At 38.8% G+C, this 26,214-nt stretch overlaps 1 protein-coding gene across 2 annotated transcripts in view; it reads right to left on the bottom strand.

Annotated features, from left to right (window-relative positions):
- SETD7 (SET domain containing 7, histone lysine methyltransferase) overlaps positions 1-26,214 on the bottom strand; it is a 52,640-nt gene that overhangs the window by 23,761 nt on the left and 2,665 nt on the right. For both annotated transcript variants that reach the window (XM_036929683.2, XM_057502628.1), the window contains exons 2-3: positions 20,867-20,996; positions 908-1,109 (exon numbers count right to left, since the gene is read on the bottom strand). In XM_036929683.2, coding sequence (XP_036785578.2) covers positions 908-1,109; positions 20,867-20,996 — 332 coding nt within the window. The remainder of the gene's footprint in view (positions 1-907; positions 1,110-20,866; positions 20,997-26,214) is intronic.

Consider the following 26,214-nt stretch of genomic DNA (forward strand, 5'->3'; position numbering starts at 1 on the left):
TACTTTTCTTGTTACACATGTAATAGATCATTTGTTTTTGTGAATGCTGATTGAGCTCAGAGTAAGACAAACTTTATTTTGACCTAAGATCTAGGCAAAACAAAACACTAGATAAAATGTTTTGTAAGGTCTATTTTCTGACACATTTTCTGGAAATTCAAAAATAACGGATGGGGTATTTGAAATGCAAACAAAAGTCAGAGCATTAACTCCCAGTCATGAGTTTTGCCACATCTTTTTGCTCTAGTAAAGTCCAGAAATATCATAAAATATTATCAACTACTCAAAGGCAAGTTAATTTCAGTCACCTTAATTCAAGCAATATAAACCACACAGCACTTTATAACATAGGGAGTAGGACTGTAAAGTAGAATCAAGTTAACAACAGTTTAGTAAGTCCAAAGTGAAGGGAAATTGCTGGATGAGTTCTTACACATGAGAAATAAAATAAAATTAATAGCAACAAAGAAATATTCTACCATCTCTTTCTATATACCAAAGTAATCTCTTTAAAAAGCAATATATTCTTGTTTTTATTAGTGGTACAATAAAACCAATTTGCCCCAATTGGAATACCTTAGGAACAGGGCATAAGGAAAGACTGTTATAAAATATTTAAAAATAATTTGCCCCAATTGGTTTTAATCTTGATTAATCATTCCTTTCCAAAACAACAATGAAAAGGAACTAATAGTAGATCCAAGGATTAACAATCTCGGTCACTAGTGAATATCAGTGAGAGGGCACACCTTATTAACTAACTGCTGGCTTCAGCTACTGTGACTCTTATGTTTCACAGATCACATTTTCTAACATAGAGAATACATCTTACTCTTTATTGTGAAGAGTCAAAGCACTGTCTTAAAGCATGTTACTTTCCAGCAAAATGAAGAGCCACAAGACTTACTGGGTAATAGATCCAGCACACTCCATGCCGAATGTTATCTTTATACTGCCCTTTGAAGATCAGTCTCCCATCTGTGTCATATTCCTGGGCCGGACCATTCAGCTCTCCGTCTACATACGTGCCCTGGAGAACTCCCCCGTCCTCGTAAGTGTAAACCCCCTGGCCCTGAAGGGCATCATCCACATAGTACCCCTCCAGGGTGCTGTGAGAGAAGGGAGAACAGAGGCAGCAGTCAGACCATGACTAGACTCTCTTACAAGAAAGCAGTGCACACAGGAACTGCACGCCCAGCTCTGCTTCAATGCTGACCTGTGTTCAGCACATCCTCCTGAATTCCCTAGATTGCTAAGAAAAAATACTCCTGAGATATGAGTAGGATTGGGGACAGAAAGGGAGATTTAATTCCTAATCCCCAGGTTCCTATTTATCCTTTTACTACGTTGGAGGGAACAGAGAAGAAAGAAGCCACAGGTGGAAACTGAGGACAAGCCTCATCTGAGGGTGTTCCCAAGGCTGGATGCCAACTACTATCAGGCAATAGGTATTCTGGCTTTACCCTTTCCAGGTACAAACCACTCATGCTTAATTTCCCTCAAGAGTGGTCCAGAATTCACTGGGAGTTCCAAGGGGTCTTTCAGATGGCTTGTATACAGTGGTTTCTAATAAGACAAATGTGGTTTAAAATGTGTAACTGCCTACATACTTGTTTTAAGTCATTAATGTATTATTTATGGTGACAACCATAATTGGTATGCAATTGAAAGAATCCCTCTTCATCTCTTTGTAAGACATATGGGAGTTTACTTGTGTGTGTGTGTGTGTGTGTGTTGGTTACATGATCAGGGCAAATGGGGGCAAGAAATGAAGACTGCAGGCTAAGCCTTGCTAGCATCATTAGCAGCCGGATACACTCAGAGACCTGTAGTCCCAGAACAGAAGGAAGCTCTCTCAGAAGAGAGCTCACAGGGGAACTCATGATGATCTCACAAGAACTCTCTCTCTTTTTCTCCTCATAAAACACTTGTGGAATTTCAATAACATGTTTTCAGTGTTAGCCTCTGAAAGGCAATTATGCAATGAAACTAACTTTACAAAAATTGTCTTTGTGTACTAAAATTTGGAATAAAGGGAAGACCACATCATATTTTTTAAAATTTAAAATGTAAATTGCTTAGCAACAAAGACAGTTTGGGTATTTTAACATATGCAGATAGCATTCATTCATGAATTCAACTAACATGCATGTAGTGAGTGCCAAGTAGTGAACTTTGTGTGAGGTTCTAGAGAGCACAATGACTAAAACACAGCAAGACAGGAGAGACTGGCAAACACACGCTGTGTCCCCAGGACAGGTGAGGCACTAAGGGGGACGTGGGGACTGAGGTGGCTGCACCTGCCTTAGCATGGTAAAGTCTTGCCTTGCTTTAATGAATGACAGAATGATCTGTAATTATTAAATGAAAAGCAGTCTAGATAACGATAGCCTCTGATCACATTGTAATTACACTATTTGTAGTCTCCCAAGGAGATAAATAGTTCTCTTTCAGGTTTGTTTGTACTATCAATGATAAATAGGCTTTGTAAATTCATGAAGAGAATAAAGTGCACTTTAGCATACTTCTTGCATAAATAATCCAAATTCTAAATCAGTGAGGTCGAATTTAATGAGATTCAACTGTCATTAGACTCCTACAATGAAAAAAAGAACAACCTTCAAGGATAACTAATCAACTGACATGATGATGCAATATATAGAGCAAAAATGAATTCACCATATATTTTCATTTTTAGGATTATTGAATAAAACACAGGATGCTCAGCTGAAAGTTTGTGCTTTAGATAAACAAATAATATTTTAGTATAAGTATGTCCCAAATATTGAATATGAGAATATTTTTTGTTGTTTCTCTGAAATACATTTTTAACTGGATGCCCTGGATTTTAATTTGTGAAATAGGGCAACCCTGCTGACTGGATTCTTAGCAGTATTCAACCATTACTGTGTGTGTTTGGGCAGTTATCCCTGACAGACTTCTCAGTCTTGTGATCAAATCTACAAGGCATGGGTCTTGGGAATCAGTTAAACAGTAATATGGACTTGTACGTATTTCCCATACTTAATTAGTATCACAATACTAAGAACAAACGTGACATCAGGTGCACAAATGCAAATTCTTAAGGCACTGGAGAGCAAGATTTACTGCACTATTTTCCAGCACCTGTCTGAGGAAACAGCTTAGCTTTCTTTGCAAATTTTTATGGTATCTTGGATAGAATCTGATGATAAAAGGGGCATGTTATCATATGAACTGTGTTCTCCAAGGCAATAAAAATGATGAGGCCTTGAAATACTCTGTCACGAGGAAATACCATGAAAGCTTCCTGGTTGGTGTTAAAGGTGCTACTTCCCTTTTAACTTTTCCTTCAGAGGACGTGGCAAACCATGGCTTGTTGCCTGTGTCTGTAAATACAGTTTTACTGGAACACAGCCATGCACATTCCTGTCTGTATCCTCTAAGGCTGCTTTCATATTATAACAGCAGAGTTGAATACTTGCAGCAGAGACCATATGTGGCCCTCAAAACCTGAGATATTTATTATCTTCACCTATACAGAGAAAATCTGCTGATTCCTGCTCTAGAATCTGCTTACAGTAGCTCACTCACCAGCCCTAATCACTCACCTACATATCTTAGCTTCCATATTATGCTTTTCTTGCTTCTTCCCTTAAAACATATGTAACCAAACTTTTAAATCCCTGAGGACACACACATTCAGGAAAAAAGTTACGGGTCACATGTTCTTCTTTTTTTTATCATTCAAAACAAAAATAACCTTGGGACAATAACAAATATTCTCAAACCTTCGGCATTTTTCTACTCAAAAAAGAAATAAACTCTGAGAAAATGGCACTATTTTATAGCCACTAAAACATTAATATCTGGTCATATTTGAGAGGTAGCTGCAAAGAGGTAGCTTTCTGATCTTGTTGAAAGTGCACTGAGAGTTGTGTTTTGGAGGCAGTCTGCTCGTCACTGGCTTAACCAAAGCCCACCGGTCCTCTGCACAGGCCCTCCTTGTCACTAAGCCAGTCGTGACCTCTGCCACTGCAGTCCACGCTCCTCACTGGAGTCTAGTCCAGGAGTATTATTACCACTCTTACTATTACCTTCCATGTCCTTACTAGTGATCAACTTATATGTTCTGATTTCCAGCTAGATTATGAGCCCTTCATAGGAACAAAGCAGGCATCATGCATCCATGGATTCTCCCCTAACATACAAACATTGCACATCTTCAAGTGGTCTTTCCTAAATGAAAGAATGGAAATAGGAACTGGGATGGTTTTGTTTTGAGAAAAGAAGGTTGAGAGATGGACATTACATAATGATAAAGGGGTCAGTCCAATAAGAGGATATAACCATTATAAATATCTATGCACTCAAACACAGGATCACCTACATATGTGAAACAAATACTAACAGAATTAAAGGAGGAAATAGAATGCAATGCATTCATTTTAGGAGACTTCAACACAACACTCATTCCAAAGCACAATCAACCAGATAGAAAATAAGTAAGGAGACAGGGACACTGAAAAACACATTATAACAGATGGACCTAACAGACAGCTACAGAACACTCCACCCAATAGTAGCAGGATACACATTCTTCTCAAATGCACATGGAACATCTTCCAGAATAGAACACATACCAGGCCACAAAAAGAGACTCAGCAAATTCAAAAAGACTGAAATTCTACCAACCAACTTCTCACATCAAAAAGGTATAAAACTAGAAATAAATTGTACAAAGAAGACAAAAAGGCTCCCAAACACATGTAGGCTTAATAAAATGCTCCTAAATAATCAATGCATCAGTGACCAAATTAAAAGAGAGATCAAGCAATATATGGAAACAAATAAAAACAACAGCACAATGCCCCACCTTCTGTGGGACACTTAGAACAGCAAAGGCAGTTCTAAGAGGAAAATATATAGTAATCCAGGCCTATTTAAAGAAGGAAGAACAATCCTAAATGAATACTCTAAGTTCACAATTGTTGAAACTGGAAAAAGAAGCACAAATGAGGCCCAAAGTCAGCAGAAGGAAGGACATAATATAGATCAGAGAAGAAATAAATAAAATTGAGAAGAATAAAACAATAGAAAAATTAATGAAACCAAGAGCTGGTTCTTTGAGAAATTAAACAAAACAGATAAACCCCTAGCCAGACTTATCAAGAAAAAAAGAGAAAGTACATACATAAACAGAATCAGAAATAAGAAAGGAAAAATCACTATGGACATCACAGAAATACAAAGAATTATTAGAGAATACACCCTATGGAAAATTATATGCTAACAAACTGGATAATCTGGCAGAAATGAACAACTTTCTAGAAAAATACAACCTTCCAAGGCTGACCCAGAAAGAAACAGAAAATCTAAACGGACCAATTACCAGCAATGAAATTAAACTGTTAAACAAAAAACTACCTAAGAACAAAAACCCTGAGCCAGATGGCACCATCGCTGAATTTTACCATATAGTGAAGACCTAACATCCATTTTCCTTAAAGTTTTCCAAAAAGTAGAAGAGGAGGGAATACTTCCAAACTCATTCTATGAGGCCAGCACCATGCTAATATCAAAACCAGACAAAAACATCACAAAAAAAGAAAACTACAGAACAATGTCCCTGATGAACATAGATGCAAAAATACTCAACAAAATATTAGCAAACCAAATTAAAATACACATCAAAAAGATCATCACTCATGATCAAGAAGGATTCATCTCAGGGATGCAAGAATGGTACAGTATTAAAAAAATCCATCAACATCATCCATCACATCAACAAAAAGAAGGACAAAACCACATGCACATCACCATAGATGCTAAAAAAGCATTTGACAAAATTCAACACCCATTCATGATAAAAACTCTCAACAAAATGGGTATAGAGAGCAAGTACCTCAACATAATAAAGGCCATATATGACAAACCCACAGCCAACATCATACTTAACAGTGAAAAGATAAAAGCTTTTCCTCTAAGATCAGGAACAAGACAGCAATGCCCACTCTCCCCTCTTTTATTTAAGACACCATCAGTAGAACAAAAAGGCATCCTACAGTATAGGAGAATATATTCATAAATGACATATCTGATAAGGGGTTGACACTCAAAATATATAAAGAGCTCACATATCTCAACAAACAAAAAGCAAATAATCCAATTTAAAATGGGCAGAGGATCTGAAAAGACACTTCTCCAGACAAGAAATTCAGATGGCCAACAGGCACATGAAAAAATGCTCCACATCACTAGTCATCAGAGAAATTCAAATTAAAACCACAATGAGATATCACCTCACACCAGTAAGGATCTCCACCATCCAAAAGAAAAAAACAACAAATGTTGGTGAGGATGTGGAGAAAGGGGAACCCTCCTACACTGCTAGTGGGAATGTAAATTAGGTCAACCATTGTGGGAAGCAGTATGGAGGTTCCTCAAAAAACTCAAAATAGAAATAACATTTGAGCCAAGAATTTCACTCCTAGGAATTTACCCTAAGAATGCAGGAGCCCAGTTTGAAAAAGATATATGTATTCCTATGCTTATTGAAGCACTATTTACAATAGCCAAGAAATGGAAGTAACCTAAGTGTCCATCAGCAGATGAGTGGACATAGAAGATGTGGTACACAATGGAATAGTATTCAGCCATAAGAAAACAAATCCTACCATTTGCAACAACATGGATGGAGCTAGAGGGTCTTATGCTCAGAGAAATAAGCCTGGTGGAGAAAGATAAGTACCAAATGATTTCACTCATCTGTGGAATTTAAGAACAAAACAAAAACTGAAGGAAGAAAACAGCAGCAGACTCACAAAACCCAAGAATCGACTAACAGTTGCCAAAGGGAAAGGGACTGGGGAGGATGAGTGGGAAGGAAGGGAGAAGGGGAATAAGGGACATTATGATTAGCACACATAACATGGTGGGGGCATGGGGAAGGCAGTATAGCACAGAGAAGATAAGTAGTGTCTCTAAAGCATCTTACTATGCTGATGGACAGAGACTATAATGGGGTATGTGGTGGGAACTTAAAAATGGGGGGAATCTAGGAACCACAATGTTGGTCATGTGATTGTATATTAATGATACCAAAATAAAAAAGAGAGAAAAAAAGAAGGTTGAGAGGAATTTAACAATGTTAAAAAATTTTTTTTCTCTTATTTTTCTTTTGTTATCATTAATCTACAATTACATGAAGAATATTATGTTTACTAGGCTCCCCCTTCACCAAGTCCCCCCCACATACCCCTTCACAGTCACTGTCCATCTGCGTAGTAAGATGCTGTAAAATCACTACTTGTCTTCTCTGTGTTGCACAGCCCTCCCTGTGCCCCCCATGCACTATACATGCTAATCGTAATGCCCTCTTTCTTTTTACCCGCCCTTATCCCTCCCTTCCCACCCGTCCTCCCCAGTCCATTTCCCTTTGGTAACTATTAGTCCATTCTTGGGTTCTGTGATTCTGCTGTTGTTTTGTTCCTTCAGTTTTCCTTTGTTCTTATACTCCACATATGAGTGAAATCATTTGGTACTTGTCTTTTTCCGCCTGGCTTATTTCACTGAGAATAATACCCTCTAGCTCCATCCATGTCATTGCAAATGGTAGGATTTGTTTTCTTCTTATGGCTGAATAATATTCCATTGTGTATATGTACCACATCTTCTTTATCCATTCATCTGTTAATGGACACTTAGGTTGCTTCCATTTCTTGGCTATTGTAAATAGTGCTGCGATAAACATAGGGGTGCATATGTCTTTTTCAAACTTGAGTGCTGCATTCTTAGGGTAAATTCCTAGAAGTGGAATTCCTGGGTCAAATGGTATTTCTATTTTGAGCATTCTGAGGAACCTCCATACTGCTTTCCACAATGGTTGAACTAGTTTACATTCCCACCAGCAGTGTAGGAGGGTTCCCCTTTTTCCACACCCTCGCCAACATTTGTTGTTTGTCTTTTTGATGATGGCGATCCTTACTGGTGTGAGGTGATATCTCATTGTGGTTTTAATTTGTATTTCTCTGATGAGAAGCAATGTGGAGCATCTTTTCATGTGCCTGTTGGCCATCTGGATTTCTTCTTTAGAGAACTGTCTGTTCAGCTCCTCTGCCCATTTTTTAATTGGATTACTTGTTTTTTGTTTGTTGAGGTGTGTGAGCTCTTTATATATTTTGGATGTCAAGCCTTTATCGGATCTGTCATTTACGAATATATTCTCCTATACTGTAGGGTACCTTTTTGTTCTATTGATGGCGTCTCTTGCTGTACAGAAGGTTTTCAGCTTGATGTGTCCCACTTGTACATTTTTGCTTTTGTTTTCCTTGCCTGGGGAGATATGTTCATGAAGAAGTCACTAATGTTTATGTCCAAGAGTTTTTTGCCTATGTTTTTTTCTAAGAGTTTTATGGTTTCATGACTTACATTCAGGTCTTTGATCCATTTCGAATTTACTGTTGTGTATGCTGTTAGACAATGATCCAGTTTCATTCTCTTACAAGTAGCTGTCCAATTTTGCCAGCACCAACTGTTGAAGAGATTGTCATTTCCCCATTGTATGTCCATGGATTCTTTATCGTATATTAATTGACCATATATGTTTGGGTTAATGTTTGGAGTCTCTATTCTGTTCCACTGGTCTGTGGGTCTGTTCTTGTGTCAGTACCAAACTGTCTTGATTACTATGGCTTTGTAGTAGAGCTTGAAATTGGGGAGTGAGATCCCCCCACTTTATTCTTCCTTCTCAGGATTGCTTTGGCTATTCGGGGTCTTTTGTGGTTCCATATGAATTTTTGAACTATTTGTTCTAGTTCGTTGAAGAATGTTGTTGGTAATTTGATAGGGATTGCATCAAATCTGTATATTGCTTTGGGCAGGATGGCCATTTTGATGATATTAATTCTTCCTAGCCAAGAGCATGGGATGAGTGTCCATTTGTTAGTGTCCCCTTTAATTTCTCTTAAGAGTGTCTTATAGTTTTCAGGGTATAGGTCTTTAACTTCTTTGGTTAGGTTTATTCCTAGGTATTTTATTCTTTTTGATGCAATTGTGAATGGAATTGTTTTCCTGATTTCTCTTTCTATTGGTTCATTGTTAGTGTATAGGAAAGCCACAGATTTCTGTGTGTTAATTTTGTATCCTGCAACTTTGCTCTATTCCGATATCAGTTCTAGTAGTTTTGGAGTGGAGTCTTTGGGGTTTTTTATGCACAATTTCATGTTATCTGCAAATAGTGACAGTTTAACTTCTTCTTTACCAATATGGATTCTTTGTATTTCTTTGTTTTGTCTAATTGGAGCCCCAGTACTACGTTAAATAACAGTGGGGAGAGTGGGCATCCCTGTCTTGTTCCCGATCTCCGAGGAAAAGCTTTCAGCTTCTCGCTGTTCTGTATAATGTTAGCTGTGGGTTTATCATAGATGGCCTTTATTATGTTGAGGTACTTGCCCTTTATACCCATTTTGCTGAGAGTTTTTATCATGAATGGATGTTGAATTTTGTCGAATGCTTTTTCAGCATCTATGGAGATGATCATGTGGTTTTTGCCCTTCTTTTCGTTGATGTGATGGATGATGTTGATGGATTTTCGAATGTTGTACCATCCTTGCATCCCTGGGATGAATCCCACTTGGTCATGGTGTATGATCCTTTTGATATATTTTAGAAATTGATTTGCTAATATTTTGTTGAGTAGTTTTGCATCTACATTTATCAGGGATATTGGTCTGTAATTTTCCTTTTTGGTGGTGTCTTTGCCTGGTTTTGGTATTAGGGTGATGTTGGCTACATAGAATGAGTTTGGGAGTATTCCCTCCTCTTCTATTTTTTGGAAAACTTTAAGGAGAATGGGTATTATGTCTTCTCTGTATGTCTGATATAATTCCAAGGTAAATCCATGTGGCCCGGGGGTTTTGTTCCTGGGTAGTTTTTTGATTACCACTTCAATTTCTTTGCTCGTAATTGGTTTGTTTAAATTTTGTATTTCTTCCTTGGTCCGTCTTAGAAAGTTGTATTTTTCTAGGAAGTTCTCCATTTCTCCTAGGTTTTCCAGCTTGTTAGCATATAGGTTTTCATAGTAGTCTCTAATAATTCTTTGTATTTCTGTGGAGTCTGTCATGATTTTTCCTTTCTCGTTTTTGATTCTGTTGATGTGTGTTGATCATCTTTTTCTCTTAATAACTTTGGCCAGAGGCTTATCTATTTTGTTTATTTTCTCAAAGAACCAGCTCTTGGTTTCATTGATTTTTTCAATTGTTTTAATCTTCTCAATTTTGTTTATTTCTTCTCTGATCTTTATTATGTCCCTTCTTCTGCTGATTAAGGCCTCATTTGTTCTTCTTTTTCCAATTTCGATAATTGTGACATTAGACTATTCATTCTTCCTTCTTTAAGTATGCCTGGATTGCTATATACTTTACTCTTAAGACTGCTTTCACTGCGTCCCACAGAAGTTGGGGCTTTGTGTTGTTGTTGTCATTTGTTTCCATATATTCCTTGATCTCTATTTCAATTTGTTCATTGATCCATTGATTATTTAGGAGCATGTTGTTAAGCCTCCATGTGTTTGTGAGCCTTTTTGTTTTCTTTGTACAATTTATTTCTAGTTTTATACCTTTGTGGTCTGAAAAGTTGGTTGGTAGAATTTCAATCTTTTTGAATTTACTGAGGCTCTTTTTGTGGCCTAGTATGTGGTCTATTCTGGAGAATGTTCCATGTGCACTTGAGAAGAATATGTATCCTGTTGCTTTTGGATGTAGAGTTCTATAGATGTCTATTAGGTCCATCTGTTCTAGTGTGTTGTTCAGTGCCTCCCTGTCCTTACTCATTTTTTGCCTGGTGTGTCTATTCTTTGGAGTGAGTAGAGTGTTGAAGTCTCGTAAAATGAATGCACTGCATTCTATTTCATCCTTTAGTTCTTTTAGTATTTTAGTATTTGTTTCAAATATGCTGGTGCTCCTGTGTTGGGTGAATACATATTTATAATGGTTATATCCTCTTGTTGGACTGAGCCCTTTATCATTATGCAATGTCCTTCTTTTTCTCTTGTTACTTTCTTTGTTTTGAAGTCTATTTTGTCTGATACTAGTACTGCAACACCTGCATTTTTCTCCCTGTTGTTTGCATGAAGTATGTTTTTCCATCCCTTGACTTTTAGTCTGTGCGTGTCTTTGGGTTTGAGGTGAGTTTCTTGTAAGCAGCATATAGATGGGTCTTGCTTTTTTATCCATTCTATTACTCTGTGCCTTTTAATTGGTGCATTCAGTCCATTTATATTTAGGGTGACTATTGAAGGATATGTACTTATTGCCATTGCAGGCTTTAGATTCGTGGTTACCAAAGGTTCAAGGGTAGCTTCTTTAGTATCTTACTGCCTAACTTAACTCACTTACTGAGCTATTATAGACACTATCTGGTGATTCTTTATTTCTCTCCCTTCTTATTCCTTCTCCTCCATTCTTTATATGTTGAGTGTTTTATTCTGTGCTCTTTGTGTTTCCTTTAACTGCTTTTGTGGGTAGCGGATTTTATTTTTTGCCTTTAGTTAGTATATGGTTGGTCTGCTTTCTTTGCTGTGATTTTATTTTCTCTGGTGACATCTGTTTAGCCTTAGGAGTGCTTCCATCTAGACCAGTCCCTCTAAAATACCCTGTAGAGGTTTATTGTGGGAGGCAAATTCCCTCAAGTTTTGCTTGTCTGGGAATTGTTTAATCTCTCCTTCATATTTAAATGATAATTGTGCTGCATACAGTATCCTTGGTTCAAGGCCCTTCTGTTTCATTGCATTAAATATATCATGCCATTCTCTTCTGGCCTGTAAGGTTTCTGTTGAGAAGTCTGATGATAGCCTGATGGGTTTTCCTTTGTAGGTGACCTTTTTCCTCTCTCTAGCTTCCTTTAAAACTCTGTCCTTGTCCTTGATCTTTGCCACTTTATTATGTGTCTTGGTGTTGTTCTCCTTGGGTCCCTTCTGTCGGGAGTTCTGTGTACTTCCGTGGTGTGATCGATTATTTCCTCCCCCAGTTTGGGGAAGTTTTCAGCCATTATTTCTTCAAAGACACTTTCTATCTCTTTTTTTCTCTCTTCTTCTGGTACCCCTATAATGCAGAAATTGTTCCTTTTGGATTGCTCGCACTATTCTCTTAATATTGTTTCATTCCTGGAGATCCTTTTATCTCTCTCTGCATCAGCTTCTATGCGTTCCTGTTCTCTGGTTTCTATTCCATCAATGGCCTCTTGCATCTTATCCATTCTGCTTATAAATCCTTCCAGAGATTGTTTCATTTCTGTAATTTCCCTCTGGACGTCGTCCCTTAGCTCTTGTATATTTCTCTGCAGCTCCGTCAGCATGGTTATGACCTTTATTTTGAATTCTTTTTCAGGAAGATTGGTTAGGTCTATCTCCTTCTCAGGGGTTGACTCTGTGATTTTGGTCTGTGTCAAATTCTTTTGCCTTTTCATGGCAATAGAGGTATTTGTGCAGGGCTGGTGCTGTGTGTCAGCTGGGAGAACGTCCCTTCTTGCTGGTTTGTGGCCTTCCTGTCCTGGGAGAACAGCAACCTCTAGCGGCTTGTGCTGGGCAGCTGTGTGCAGATTGGGCCTCTGATTCTTGCCTGGCTGCTGTGGAGTTAAGCTGTGCAGTTGCTGCAGAGTTAAGCTCCGCAGTTGCTATGGATGTGGCCAGCCTCAGTCTGCTGCTCCGATATGGAGGAGCCGCGTTGGAGGGGAGACAGGCGGGAGGCTGTTTATTGCTATGAGGGGCCTCCAAGCTGCACTGCCACCCAGGGGTTTAGGGCGCCTGGAGTTCCCTGGGATTCTCAGCTGCTGGGCTAAGTATCCCAGGACGCTTCCATCCAGCTGTGGGGTCCCTGTCCCTTTAAGTCTTTCAGAAAGCACTCACTTTTCTTTGTCCCAGGGGTGCCAGCTGTGGGGACCCGCTCACAGGTCTTACTGTCCTGTTTCCCTAGTATCCAGCACCCTACGCATGCACTTTGTGTCTGTGCTCTGGTACGGATGGCTAGGGCTGGGTATTTAGCAGTCCTGGGCTCCCTCTCCCTCCCCGCTCCGACTCCTCTCCTCCCGCCGGGAGCTGGGGGGTGCTCGGGTCCCGCCAGGCCGCAGCTTGTATCTTATCCCCTTCACAAGGCACTGGGTTCTCGCAGGTGTGGATGTGGTCTGGCTGTTGTCCTGTGTCTTCTGGTCTCTCTTTTAGGAATAGTTGTATTTGTTGTATTTTCAAAAATATATGTGGTTTTGGGAGATTTCCGCTGCTCTATTCAAGCCGCCATCTTGGCTCCCCCCCACAATGTTAAAAATTTTACTCAATTGCAGGGAGTATTCATTATATGAAGTTTATGTTCATATTGTCTGTAAGTTAGGAAACTTCCTTAAACTCTATGCTTTATTTCTTCACTTGTAAACTGCAGCTCCTAATAGGGTCATTATCAGGCTTAAATAGGTTGATACATATCAAGTGCTTAACAGATGATCTGGGACATAGTGATGATTCAAATAAACAACAGCTATTATTATTATTAAGCATGTGCATTCATGCATATGAAATGAGCTTTCTACTGAGAAACTGGGCTTAAAACAGCAGTATTGGGGAAATAGCTATGGAATATATAGTCAAAGAAAGGTACAAAACTGGTTTAAATCTACTTTTTAAAAAAAGCAAGAAAAATTCCTCTCTATCTAGAATAATTATGAGTGGTCCACTGATTGGGGAAAGTTATATGTTCATGTGAAAAAAGTTATATCCTTGTAAAACAAACAAATAAAAAACAAATCAAGCACTACAAAGATGTAGAAAGTAGAAATTCCCAGCACTCTGACCTAATTTGGCATGTACCATTTAAGACCTTTTTCCTTTATATATTATGCATTTTTCCACCTTTTGTTGTTTTAACAAAAAGGGGATCATATATCATCATATACACAATGTTCTTGACTTGTATATTGTTAAAGTCCTTTTCAACAACTTGGCATATTCTTTAGTATGTTAAGAAACTACGAAAATGGTCTTTCAACAGTTTGACTTTAATGGCACCATCATCTGAATCAAGTAACTGCAAAACGTAAAGAACACTGAAACACCAATTTTAATTAAATTCTTTTTCTGTATATATACACATAGACCATTTTTACCTGTTTTATCAAAGCTCTTGTACTTAAATTTCTAGCAATAAATTAAATTAGGAAATCCAACTTGCATAGAAATAGGAGAATTTTTATAATTGTTTAGCTAGACTAATAATCAGCCTTCTATTCAAACATCATTGTATTTTCATTTAAAAATTCTCTTTAATATCTGAAAACACAAAAGTGTTCTTAGGAGACTTGACAGTTTCAGCTTTTCCTTCATGTTTTGGAATCAATAAGATCCCAATCTAAGAACTAAGAGGGGCATTTTAACTGAATTCATCTTTAAATTTCCATCTGTAATCAAAACTGTGGCTCTTAGTATTTAAACATTGTTTTATAAATTATTTTATATAATATTATTTCTTTTAAAAATTTAGATATAATTGACATATTATATTATATATAATCTCTTAAAATACTGAAAACCACATAAAGAAAAGCATCAACGATGAGCCCTAATCATGTGCTAGGGCTGCATCCAGCTAGAAGCTTCAACTTCTTCCAGAGGCTGATAAGAAAGCTGACTGGAGCACTACAGTGCTTCCATGTAATATCATGTGCTATAATCCAAGTTCCTTTAATAGAAGATCAGTGAGTCTGTAGGATCTGATTATTATAATGGCTCAAGATAACAGTTAAGTATTTGAAGAGCAATTAGTGAAGTTTAGTTTCCTCTCTAAAAATAAATCCAAAGAAAACTGCTAGCCATTGTTATCAACTAGTAATAGTAACATCAATAATAAAAGATGAAAAGTAATAATCCATCCTTGACCTTGAGGGCATTATGTTATGTGAAATAAGTCAGACAAAGACAAATACCATACGATCTCACTTACATGTGGAATCTGGAAAAGCCTAACTCATAGAAACAGAGGGTGGGATGGTGGTGGTGCCAGGGACTGGGGGATGGGTGAAATGGGGAGTCTTTAGTCAAAGCGTATAAACTTCCAGTTATAAGATGAGTAAGTTCTGAGGCTCTATTGTACAGCATGATGACTATAACTAACAATATTATATAATATACTAGAAATTGCTTAGAGAGTGGATCTTAAATATTATCACCACACATGCACAAAGTAATTATGTGAGGCAAAAGAGGTGTTAACTAACCTTATTGTGGTAATCATTTCACAATATATACATGCATCAACCCCTCGTTTTACACCTTAAACTTACATATGGTGTATGTAAATAGTATCTCAACAGAGCTGGAGAAAAAGTTTAACAGTAACAGAAAAATAACAGTAATAGAAAAAAAAGCCATGTTTTTCCATGAGTGCCTGCTAGGTTCTTTCATTCTACAAGGTCTTCACAAGTTTTCTCATCAAATCTTCACAACAGCTCAGAGAAGCAGGTGTAATTATCCCCATCTCACAAGTCAGGAAACAAGTTTGTGGAGGCCAACTTACCAAAACAGGGCTCTTCTGAGATGACTGCTCTGGAAAATCTTCCATGAATCTGCAAAGCTCTTACCAAGCTGTGCAAGCTCTAATAAGAAAGTAAATGAATTCACCTGAGGACTCCTTTGAACTTTTGTTGAACTCTGAACTTGAAGTTATAAGTAACAAGCAACCTCAAGTGAAATGAAAGCATGGAAGAAAGGCAGTCAGCATCAGAGTGATTTCCTTGCTTCTGGTCAGAGAAGGCTAGTAGATGCAGTGAAAAGAGGGTGGCTAGGGAATTGAAGTCACCTTTGCTTGAATCTCAGCTCCAGTTTCACTAACTAGGTGACCCTGGGCACGTTATTTAACCACTCTGTGCCTCAGGGTGTAAAAAAGGATCATAAAATCTACTTCACAGATGGTTATGATGGCAACGTGTCCAGTGTTAAACAAATTGTAGGTATTCAAAGTTAACCATTTCTTTTGCCTTTCTTCTTGTATGTCACACAAATTTTTGCCTGAATCAGAACTGTTTATTAGAATGCAGATGAATATATCTGTTCAGCCTGGTTCCAACAAAACCTGGATGGCTATCAGGAACAAAGATGGGACCTTTGCCTTGTGTGGGAAATTGGAATACATGACTTTAGAAGTCCATTCCAACTCCAATTTCTCTAATGTGTGACCAAGCACTTTCTAAAAGCCAAAAGAATGCCCACGTAGACCTGGAAAATGTCAACCTTTCTCACTGGAAAATGGAAAATAATAGCTGCTTGAAATCATCAGATGCGCAGCCTCACTTAGGTTATTTGGGCAACAATAAATGCCAAGAAGCCCTCTTAACTGGGCACATTAGTTTAATAAATCAATGTCAGAAAATGACTGGGATGGAGAATGAAGTCATCGCGTAGTACATAACACTTTGACATCTAACTGGCATGTCAAGCTGAAGCATCAATATAAAAAAAATAAGTGAATGCATGAACTCATCTATATCTCATAATCAAGCTAAAAATCATATGATTCCTGAATGTGACACGGCCTGAAGCCAGTCAGCATTGAAATACCTCTCTGTTACCATTCTCAGATTTCAAGAATTACTGCTAAATTGTCTTTATACCCATAAATCTTGGGTGAAAAGAGAACAATTAAGGAAAAAAATCATTGAAATGAACATCCAGAATTGGGGGTTAGTATACAAAGGAGAGATGTGTATGTCACAGTATTTTGCATGCTAAACATTTTGTAATACTCCTCAGCACTCCAGCGAATCCACAGGTGCCAGAGAGACTCCAGAGCCACACCACAGAGCCTCAGGACTCCTTTCTCCTCAATGTCTAAATGCCTCGATCTCAGGACCAGAGCAGATATTAAGTTCCAATTACTTTATCTTAGGACAATTTTCTTCTTTTCTTTAAAAAGGGGAGAAAATGGAAAATAATAGCTGCTTGAAAAGATAATTTAAAAAATAAGGTCAGTTTTCCCATTTATTCCTCATTTATGGGATAAACTATCTGGAAAAGGATGAGTGGTCTGACTTTAGGTTTCCTGACGTAATAAGCTGGTTGTAATAACAGCTTTTCTGTTCTGCATTTTCTCATATAATGAAGTAAAGGCTAACTGTTGGCTAAGATCTCAAAACCAGCAAAAATTCTGAAGCTGAGATATTAGTAAAAAGGCCTTACTTGGCTATGTAAATGTTTGTATGGCTAAAATTTTATGTAAAGTTATATAGCTATCTAAAATTTTGGTTACTTAAAATGATTTAGAAATAGGTAGCTATTTCCTTATTTTAACTTGAATATATTTAATTAAAGTGCCTAAATTCTCTGACAACAGTGGTTCACTCTGTGACCTGGTGGTGGGGGTAAAAAAAGAAGAGGGAGTATGTTCACTTTTTACATTTCTGTATTTTTTGAAGTTTTTTAATTCTACCAATTATTTGCTACACATGTAATATTAAAATAAAATATTCTGCTTCTATCTAGGAACTTGGTTAAAAAACTTGACAGGGTCATTTTTCCTGGTGACCTGAATATTTTCAATTCCTATTCAGGTTTATCATATTCTATGGAAAGGGAAAATGGATTCTAGAATTTTCTTGATATAAATTTATATTTGAAACCTCATAAATCACATACACAGTTTATGGCATAAATTAGGGTGATGGTTTCATAAAAATATACTTAACTCCAAATTCACCAAGTTGTATATACTAAGTATGTAGAACTTTTTGTATGTGGATCATACCTCAATAAAGTGGGCTAAAAAAAAATCACACACCCAGCTTTAGGTTTTATATAAGATTGGAAGGTATCAGGCCAAATCTTCTGTCACTACACTTTGTGATTTTTCCAAACACAGTTTCCTACAGTTGCAAAGAATTCTCTGATGGGAACATAAGCCAGCACTGTAGGTTTGAACAATTTTTTAAAATTCTAACAGCAACTTTGTTTCTTCATCTGTTGTTCAAAATCTTGATCTCAGCTTTTTCGGGAGTCATTTTTCCAGACCAAAGCCTCCTGATTGGCAGAAAAAGCACAGGGTCCCTATTTTACCTTACCTGATATATCAGACCCTAAAAATTGGGAGCAGTAATAGGAAGAAAAATTAGTAGACAAAAAAATTAAGGTGCTGCCTAATGTAGAAACAGCTGACTTCTCCACAACCAAATACTGCAGTCCCACACAGAAAGACCTAGATTCTACTGCCTTTTATTCATATGAAAATCTTATCTATCTTAACAATTTATATTATAAAATTAAAAAAAATCTATCTTATTAATTTTTTATGGTAAAACTGTTTAGCAAATGTCATAACTTGATCAGTATTGGGCTTAAGAAAGTCGGTGACAGTGACCTTTTGAGAACCTGTCACCTCACTGCTTTATCATAAAAACAACGATACTGACCTTCTCCCCTCAAGGCATCAGTCTGCATCTATATGAAGAAGGCTAAAAAGGTAACCTCCTGAGGTCCTTGCTAATACCACCATTCTTTGAGTCTGCTATTTGACCTACATCTCTACAGCTGTTTAAGTGGCAGGTATGAAAACTAGGGAATTAGAGTCTCAAAAAAGTCAATGAATTTATTTCTATCCCATAGATAGTAACTGGCCTAGTGCTTCAACCAGACCTAGTGCTTCAGCTTTCTCATGTCATGGCATGCAAGCCAACTTCCTCTTGTATGGCACACAGGGTTATGGAAGAAGCTGCTTGGAGCCAGAAGTAACTAGTTTGACAGAGGGAAGAAGGTGCTCGGGTAGTCTCAGGCCCCACTCAGCTACCCTAGGGTGGAAAGGATCAGTATCTTGGAGGCTAACATGTAGCTCATTCTTGGCAGACTGGTTTGGAAGCTCAGTCTAACTCTATAGTACTCTGTGGATCAGGTCTGTGAGGCACGCAGGTTACCAACACTAAATTCAACCACACCTGCTGGACTGTTTTCCCAAAGTCAGTCAACTACTGGGTATGTTCATCAAAATCCCAGGTTTAAAGCATGAGTGAGTGTGTGTGTGTGTGTGTGTGTGTGTGTGTGTGTGTGTGTGTGTGTGTTCTGGTTGAATTCTACTCTTTCCTACACCTTTCATACTCATTCAGTAAGAATGTTTTTCTTTTAGTATCAAATTAAAGGAAAGTGCTATGAAGCATAGAAGATAAAATCGATACAGATTCTGCCCTCAAGAAACCTCTGTCCTGTAGGGGAAATAATACATTTACATAAATAGAAATTTCTTGAATGAATAAAAGAATAATTGCAGCATGAGATAAAAAGTAACACTTTCTGGAAAAGAGCCATAAACAAACTGCCAAGGGAATGAGGCAGGAGAAGTTTCCCTCTGGACAGGTTAAAGGGGTCATGAGATAAATCACTCATGCCAAATCCTGAAAGAGTCCTCCATGCGGCTCTGGTATATACCAGGTATTCACAGGAGGGCAAAAGACAGGAAGTAAAATATCTGAGCTTTAAAATGTGCGATTTGTAGGCAAAGCTCTGCTAAAAAGACATGGGATGTGGGACTGAGGACAATAGGAAAGAGAAGGCTGCAATTAATAATCAAAATGAAATTTCACAAAAATCCTGTGATGAGTTTTTATTGTTTTCCTCATCCCTCCTTAGATTAGATTATCAAGAGCCTGAGGAAATTTTAGTATCTTTAAAAACAACGCACTCCATGTACCAAAAAGGGATTCTGGCTCACAAGTCAGTCCCTGCGATCACCTTTCAACTGTCAGCTTAGACATTCCCTTCCCCAGGGGAATTCCCAGGTTTAGTTTTGCTTTACTACCAATGTCAAGAGCTTAGTGAGTGGAGCTATACCCCACAGGATCCTATCACCTGCTCTAGCTAACCATTCTGGTATTACCCAATCAACTGGTCAGAAAGGAGTGCCCCTTCCATGACTCTGAATTCCTTCTAAATGCTTGAGAAATTCACATGGCCACTCTTCATTTCTGAAGCTGACATGGTTTAAAAGTCATTGTTGGAAAGCTGGGCAACTCCATCTCTCCTTGAAAGAGAAAAGTTATTAGTCATTGCCACCGGCCTTAAGAGGGTAGGCAACTTCTGCCTCACTGTGTTCTCATGCAGGAGGTGAAAGTGAAATACAGAGAGCCCTGCTTAGACAAGTACTTTAACTAGATGTAGAACAAAGAAAATATCAGTTGGACCCCAGCATTAAGGTATCACACATAATGACCAGTCGTGCCAAAGACAAGCATTTCAAACACTGCCGAGTCTGGAGCTGTAACACCTCCTGTGTCTCACTGCCTTGCACCGTGATCATGTGGCTTTGAAAAGGTTGCAAAATATTTTATTGACCCATATCGTGAGTTAGGAGGATATGCTGGGAAAATTTAGAAGCTGCAGAACCAACAAGGTGACCAAATCCTCTTCCAGGACACAAAGAAACCAGAGCGACGATTGGGAGAGTGGGTGTGCACTGCACTTGGAAAATGGGGAATTAGCTACTTCAGGAACTGGCCAAACTGGTTGCTAACAAAAATGATCCTGCCTTGTGTGATTTCATTGAGACTCACTGCCTGAATGAGCAAGTGAGATCCACCAACGACCATGTAACTAACTTGTGCAAGATGGGGGCCCTGAGTCTGGTACAGCAGAATATTGCTTTGACAAGACACCCCAGGAGGCAGTGATGCTGGAGCTGAGCTCTAGGCTGGCTCCCCCATGGCCACAGGGGTAGCTGCCCCATACCCAGCAGGGCACGCATGTTGGGGTTACTTTTCCCTTTTTATAAGTTGTACCAAAACATCCACTTAAATTCTTTCATTTGTATCATTCCTTCAATAAAGTAATTTGGTACCCCTGCCATAAACAAAACAAAACTGCGAGCATTACCTGCCATCAAAGAAGAAGAACTTGCCCCGTCCGTTCTTTTCTCCATGAACAAAGTTCCCCTCAAATCTGTCCGTGGAGGAGTAGGTGACTGTGCAGAACCCGTGAGGTAATCCATCATCATCCAGGTGCCCTGGGGAAAGGGAACCACAGTGTAAACCTTAACCTCTTCAATGTTCCTCTGCTGCCACACCAGTGCTCACATGCCCCTCCAGGCCTGAGGGGACAAGGAAATGCCAAGGTTTCTCTGCCTGTATCAGCAGTATCAACTTGACTATTATGTACACTTTGTGAATGGGCTGGTCCATAACAAAAGGACTTAAGACACATAGAAAGGAACCAAAAATAAGCTTGTGTGTTCCTGGGGACTGAGTGTTGTTATCAGAACATTTGCAGCGTATGCTTCAGTTTACCAAGTACTTCGCCACATAATGCTTCTCCTACTCGGGATTAATGACTCCAAAACTTTCATGCATGTCAAGCTGAAATGCGGTTGAGAGAGCATCTTTATGGTCTATGGTCTATTAGAAAGATACATTGTCTTTGCATTAAGTCACCTAATTCGAGAACTAAGTACACAATATGATTTTATATATCCTTATACAATAAGGTGTGGAGAACTGTGAGCCAGTTGACTTAAAATAAAAAACCCCAATGCTATTTGTTACACTCAAATAACAAGGGACATAGTCATGTGTCTAAAACTGCCCTAATATTTATAAACATCATTGTACTAACACATGAACTTCAGAGTCATTGTAAGCTTGAACTTAAGCTTAAGCTTGAACTTAATGCATTACTTTACAAAATCTTTCAGCTTTGAATGTTTAGCAGTAACACTGTCATATCCCCTGTACCACTGTGTTCAGAGGGCTTGTGGCTTTAAATATGATCAGAAATCTCCACATGGCCATTTGAGCCATGATTTTGGACATAAGGAGCAGTTGTCACACTGTTATCTTTAAATTGTTGGTTCTTCCTGGGTCGCTGAGTGGTATTTATGCTCATAGTCAGTGTTTGGGCTTTTTAAAATAACTATTTGTATATTCCACAAAACCCAGAAATCACCTTAATGGTGTCTCCCCAGTTATTCTGGTGAGCTAATTTTGCATAGGTAGGTGAAAATGAAGGCAGTAGTTAATCTACTGGCTTTTTCCTGGGTTAATAACAGCCTGAGTCATGAATGAGAAAGGTATAAAAGCATTAAATACTGTGTGCAGTGCAAGGACATTAAACACTTAAATGTGGCTTCCAGATGGCTCACAGACAAAAAATAAAACACAAACCATACCACCATAGTAAATGCTTTAGTCTCCTCAACAGTAAAGTGATAAAGGAGTATCATCCCTCAGAAGAGATGGTAAGTAAGCACTCTAATAAGAAACAAAAAAACTCCTTATTTGTGTTATTGTTTACATAAACATAAAATTACAATGAACAAATACACTGTACCATTGCCACATCAGACTCTGTATAGAATGAGTTACCTAGACTATATCATGATAAAACATGCCTCCTTAAATAAATCACAACTGATAAGGTTCCTTTCTTGTTAACATAAATTTTTTCTATCAAGGGCCAGGAAATTAATAGTTGGGAGGGAATAAGGCCATCAATGCTTTCTCCTTGCTCAAAAACCAACTGTATGTGGCTTAATTCAATAACACTTGAGTCATATGAAATAACTTGAACAATTATTTTCTAAATATCTACTGAAGACATTTCTCTCATTGAAATAAATTGAATCTACTTTTTTCTTTTCATTAAAAAAACCACTCAGTGTAAAGCTGAAAGCTTTCTTTTATGAAATTTGTTGGGATAAAATTACATTTAGCTATTAACATTCCTAGGAATTTAGCATTTTACTTTTGACTTAGGTTGGAATATCAGAATAATTATTTTAGATGTATATTGATGTAATTACTAATTTGTTGAAGATGCTTTCTCTGAGCTCACATATTTCAAAATGCTATGTTTGATTAAATTTGGTATTCTACTTTAGATCAAGAGAAATGTGAAAAACATGAACACTGTTTCCTTGCCTCCGCACAGCAGTGCTGCCCTATTTCTGAATAAAACACTGCAGGTGCGCCCTCAATATTGGAACTTAGATATCAGAGCAAATTGAAAGTGTCATATAACTCACTAAAAGCACTTGAGGGACAGTACTCAAGTGAGATGAAAGCAAAAACATGAACTCCACTCCATTCTACTTGTGAGGGACAGTACTCAAGTGAGATGAAAGCAAAAACATGAACATCCACTCTACTTGTGTGGATGCCTCTTTCAACAGGCCAGTGAAAGGCATCCCATCACCCTCGGAGGCTCAGGGGAGAGAGCCGTGAAGGGCTGCGGCAAGATGGCTGCGCCTGTGGTGACATCACGTGTTCAAGAAGCAGCAGGACGCGTCCTGCCGTTGTACAGGTGTTCAGGCCGCTTGCTGTGAGCGAGTCCTGATGCCTCCTCTACCCGACCATGGCGGGGCCGGGCCGTTGTTGGCTCGTTCTCTTTTCTTCTCGTCTTTCCAAAAGGAGGATGATGTGATCAATTAACAGGATGTGATCAATTAAAAGGAACTGGACAGTAAGGGTTGTGGTCATTCAAGACTTCCACCTTGTATATTTAATAGGCTCGAGTGGTTTTCCAGCAGTAGAACATTATAATATTTAGAACAACAGCCACAACCAAAACAATCAAGACAATGGAAATACTTTCCATAGAAGGAAATGCAGGGAGGAGGACAGACTGGTGGCCAAGCCATCACATCTCCTTTCAACATCTGTGCTGGAAGAGCTGCTCGTACAACTCTTGTTAACATGCCACTTGACACTAAGATCATGTAATATTTGTCTGGTCAGTTATAGTCAACTTAATGGATAGGGACATTGACATACAGAGACGAAAAAGTTTGTGTACCTTCCATGCAGCTGGCGCTGGGTTATGAGCTTTCCTGTGATCGAAATTAAACCTCACAATAACCTCCCAGATTCCAACGCTGCCTGCCCACAAACACATTAACCACTCCAGATGTGTTAATGCATGCTGAAAGCCCCTGCCCCAAATCTTTCTATTCCTTTTTTCTATGGATAAGAGCAAACTAGCAGAACAGCCTTTCTTCCCTGCTGATGGTGGCAGAAGGTTCCTCCAAAGAGGTAGGTATCCTCAGGTCGCCATAGAGAAGTGGGAGAAGGCTTTGTAGTTAAGAGAGTTCTAACTACATGTATCTTCAAACAGCATATCCTGACTGCAAACTCCTATCCCTTCCAAGTGCTCCCTAACAGGAAGAAAAACGCTAATCCCCCTTGCTCTGATTGAGGTCAATTTGCAAAATGCACTTTCCAGGCCAGTTCCCACTAAACTGAGGTTGATCACCAGACCCAGACAACAAGGAAAACTCCCTTGAATGACCACTCTGTGTTGGTTATGCTGTGCCAGCTCATGTGCTGTGTGTCGGTGGCATGATTTTAAATATTTATAGATGTTAGAGAAAGGGAAAAAAATGCACCAGTTTCACAAGTCTACCTTATCACTTTGTTCTAAAGATCATTATCTACTGAACAGAAAGTTAAAATTTTCCCCTCAAGTTACCTCTGAACTTTTTCCTTAACCTGATGAGAGCCGGGCCTGTGTTTCATGCCGTAATGATGTATCCTGGCAAAGGAAATTCCCTCTGGATCAGACACCTGCTGCTTACTGCCTCAGGCTTACTCACAGCAGGTCTGGGAGTGGGGCATGCATGTGTGCATGTGTGTGTGTGAGCGCACACGTGTGCATGCCTTGCCTCAGAACAAGAGCACTTACAGGCATTGTTGGTTTTGCAGAAGCCCTTAAAAGAATTTTTATAATAATTAAAAACCAAGCTAATTCTGTTTTTTCATCACCATGCCCTTATGATGATACATTTGTACTGGCTGTTAAAAACATAATTTGATTTTTGAGAGTAATTCTTTGCAAGAGCTCAGTGATCAGTTGTGAGGGTCATAATTTCAATGTGTGGCCCACACAGAGAGGGAGCTACCAGTATGCTTAGCATGCAGTTTTCCGAAGTACTGAGCAGGAGCAGTCTTAGCAGAGACAGGAAGGATCAGATATTAGAGGGACTGTTAAAAATATCCTTAATATTGTGAGGGGGTTGGAGCAGTGGAACACTGAGCCACTTGTTTTCATTCTGGCTCCTTAGTTCTGGAGATTCTGATATTTCCCCCTTTTTAGTATTCTTCCTCCTCAATGTCACCTCTGTGTTTCAGGCCTTTCTGTTTTGTCCTGCCCTCATAACTGCATATCTGGACTATAGCAAAGGGACTTGTAGCTGCATCTCACCTGCTTAACCATTGCCTACTCATCTTCCCAGGGCAGAGCCCTGCTCCCCAGCCTCTCGAGCTCTAAAGAGCCCCATGGCCTCCCACAGCTTCCAGCATGCAGTCCACAACCTCGGACTGAGACAACCCCCTTCCCCTGCCTTAGCCTCCATATGTGTGTTTCTACGCTGCCTGTTACAGCACAGCCCAATGGTTAGTCTCTGAAGGTGCCTGCATAATTTCAAACCTCTCTTTACTCACAGTTCCCCTCTCAATTCAAATCAACACTATACTGCCTCTTCTGGGAAATCATTCCCTATTTACTGTAACTGGAAGCACTTTTTATTTCCTCTCAACCACTATAATTCATCTGCTTAGATATGATACATTTATTTGAAATTATATTAGGAACTACACTGTATTCATCTCTGTATCTATGAATAGACAAAGAAATAGGTATAGTAATAAATATTTCTGTTCCCAAAGCTAAATATCACTGCCCACTGAACCAGTGAGCCTCCAAGAGTTTTAGCAGGAGCTCAGGAGGAGTTCTCAGGCCTCTGAGGCCCAGGGCGTGCTGCCTTCCCAAAGGAACCTGCCTTTCCAAACACACAAACACTCCTTCCTACCCACCGCCCCTCGGGGATTCAGCCTCTCTTGAGTTTAGAATCTCACTCAAACGACAGTGAACCAAAATGTACATGAGGTGACGGAAGACATGTAAATTCAAGCCCTGAAGAGACCAATTTCTTCCCCCAGAGTAAATTGCTAAGGAGGGAGGAAAAGAAGGGAAAGGATGTCTGTTCAGAGGTGGGAAATTCTCCTCCAAATACATTTTTCTGAAAGTCACTGAACTATCGCACAACCTCTGAGTTACATCGATGACAAGTGGTCACAACATAATATTGAACTGTTGCTTATAAACTCAGTTGCCAAGTAGTTCATATGTTCAACTGACTAATTAAAAATACAAAATAAAAAACTTGGAAATTGTTTGGTACAGTGGAATGGGGCTCTGGAGGTCCAAGCCTGAATCCTACCTCCCAGAGGGTC

The sequence above is a fragment of the Manis pentadactyla genome, chromosome 5, assembly GCF_030020395.1.
Source record: "Manis pentadactyla isolate mManPen7 chromosome 5, mManPen7.hap1, whole genome shotgun sequence".
Taxonomy (NCBI): Eukaryota; Metazoa; Chordata; class Mammalia; order Pholidota; family Manidae; genus Manis; species Manis pentadactyla.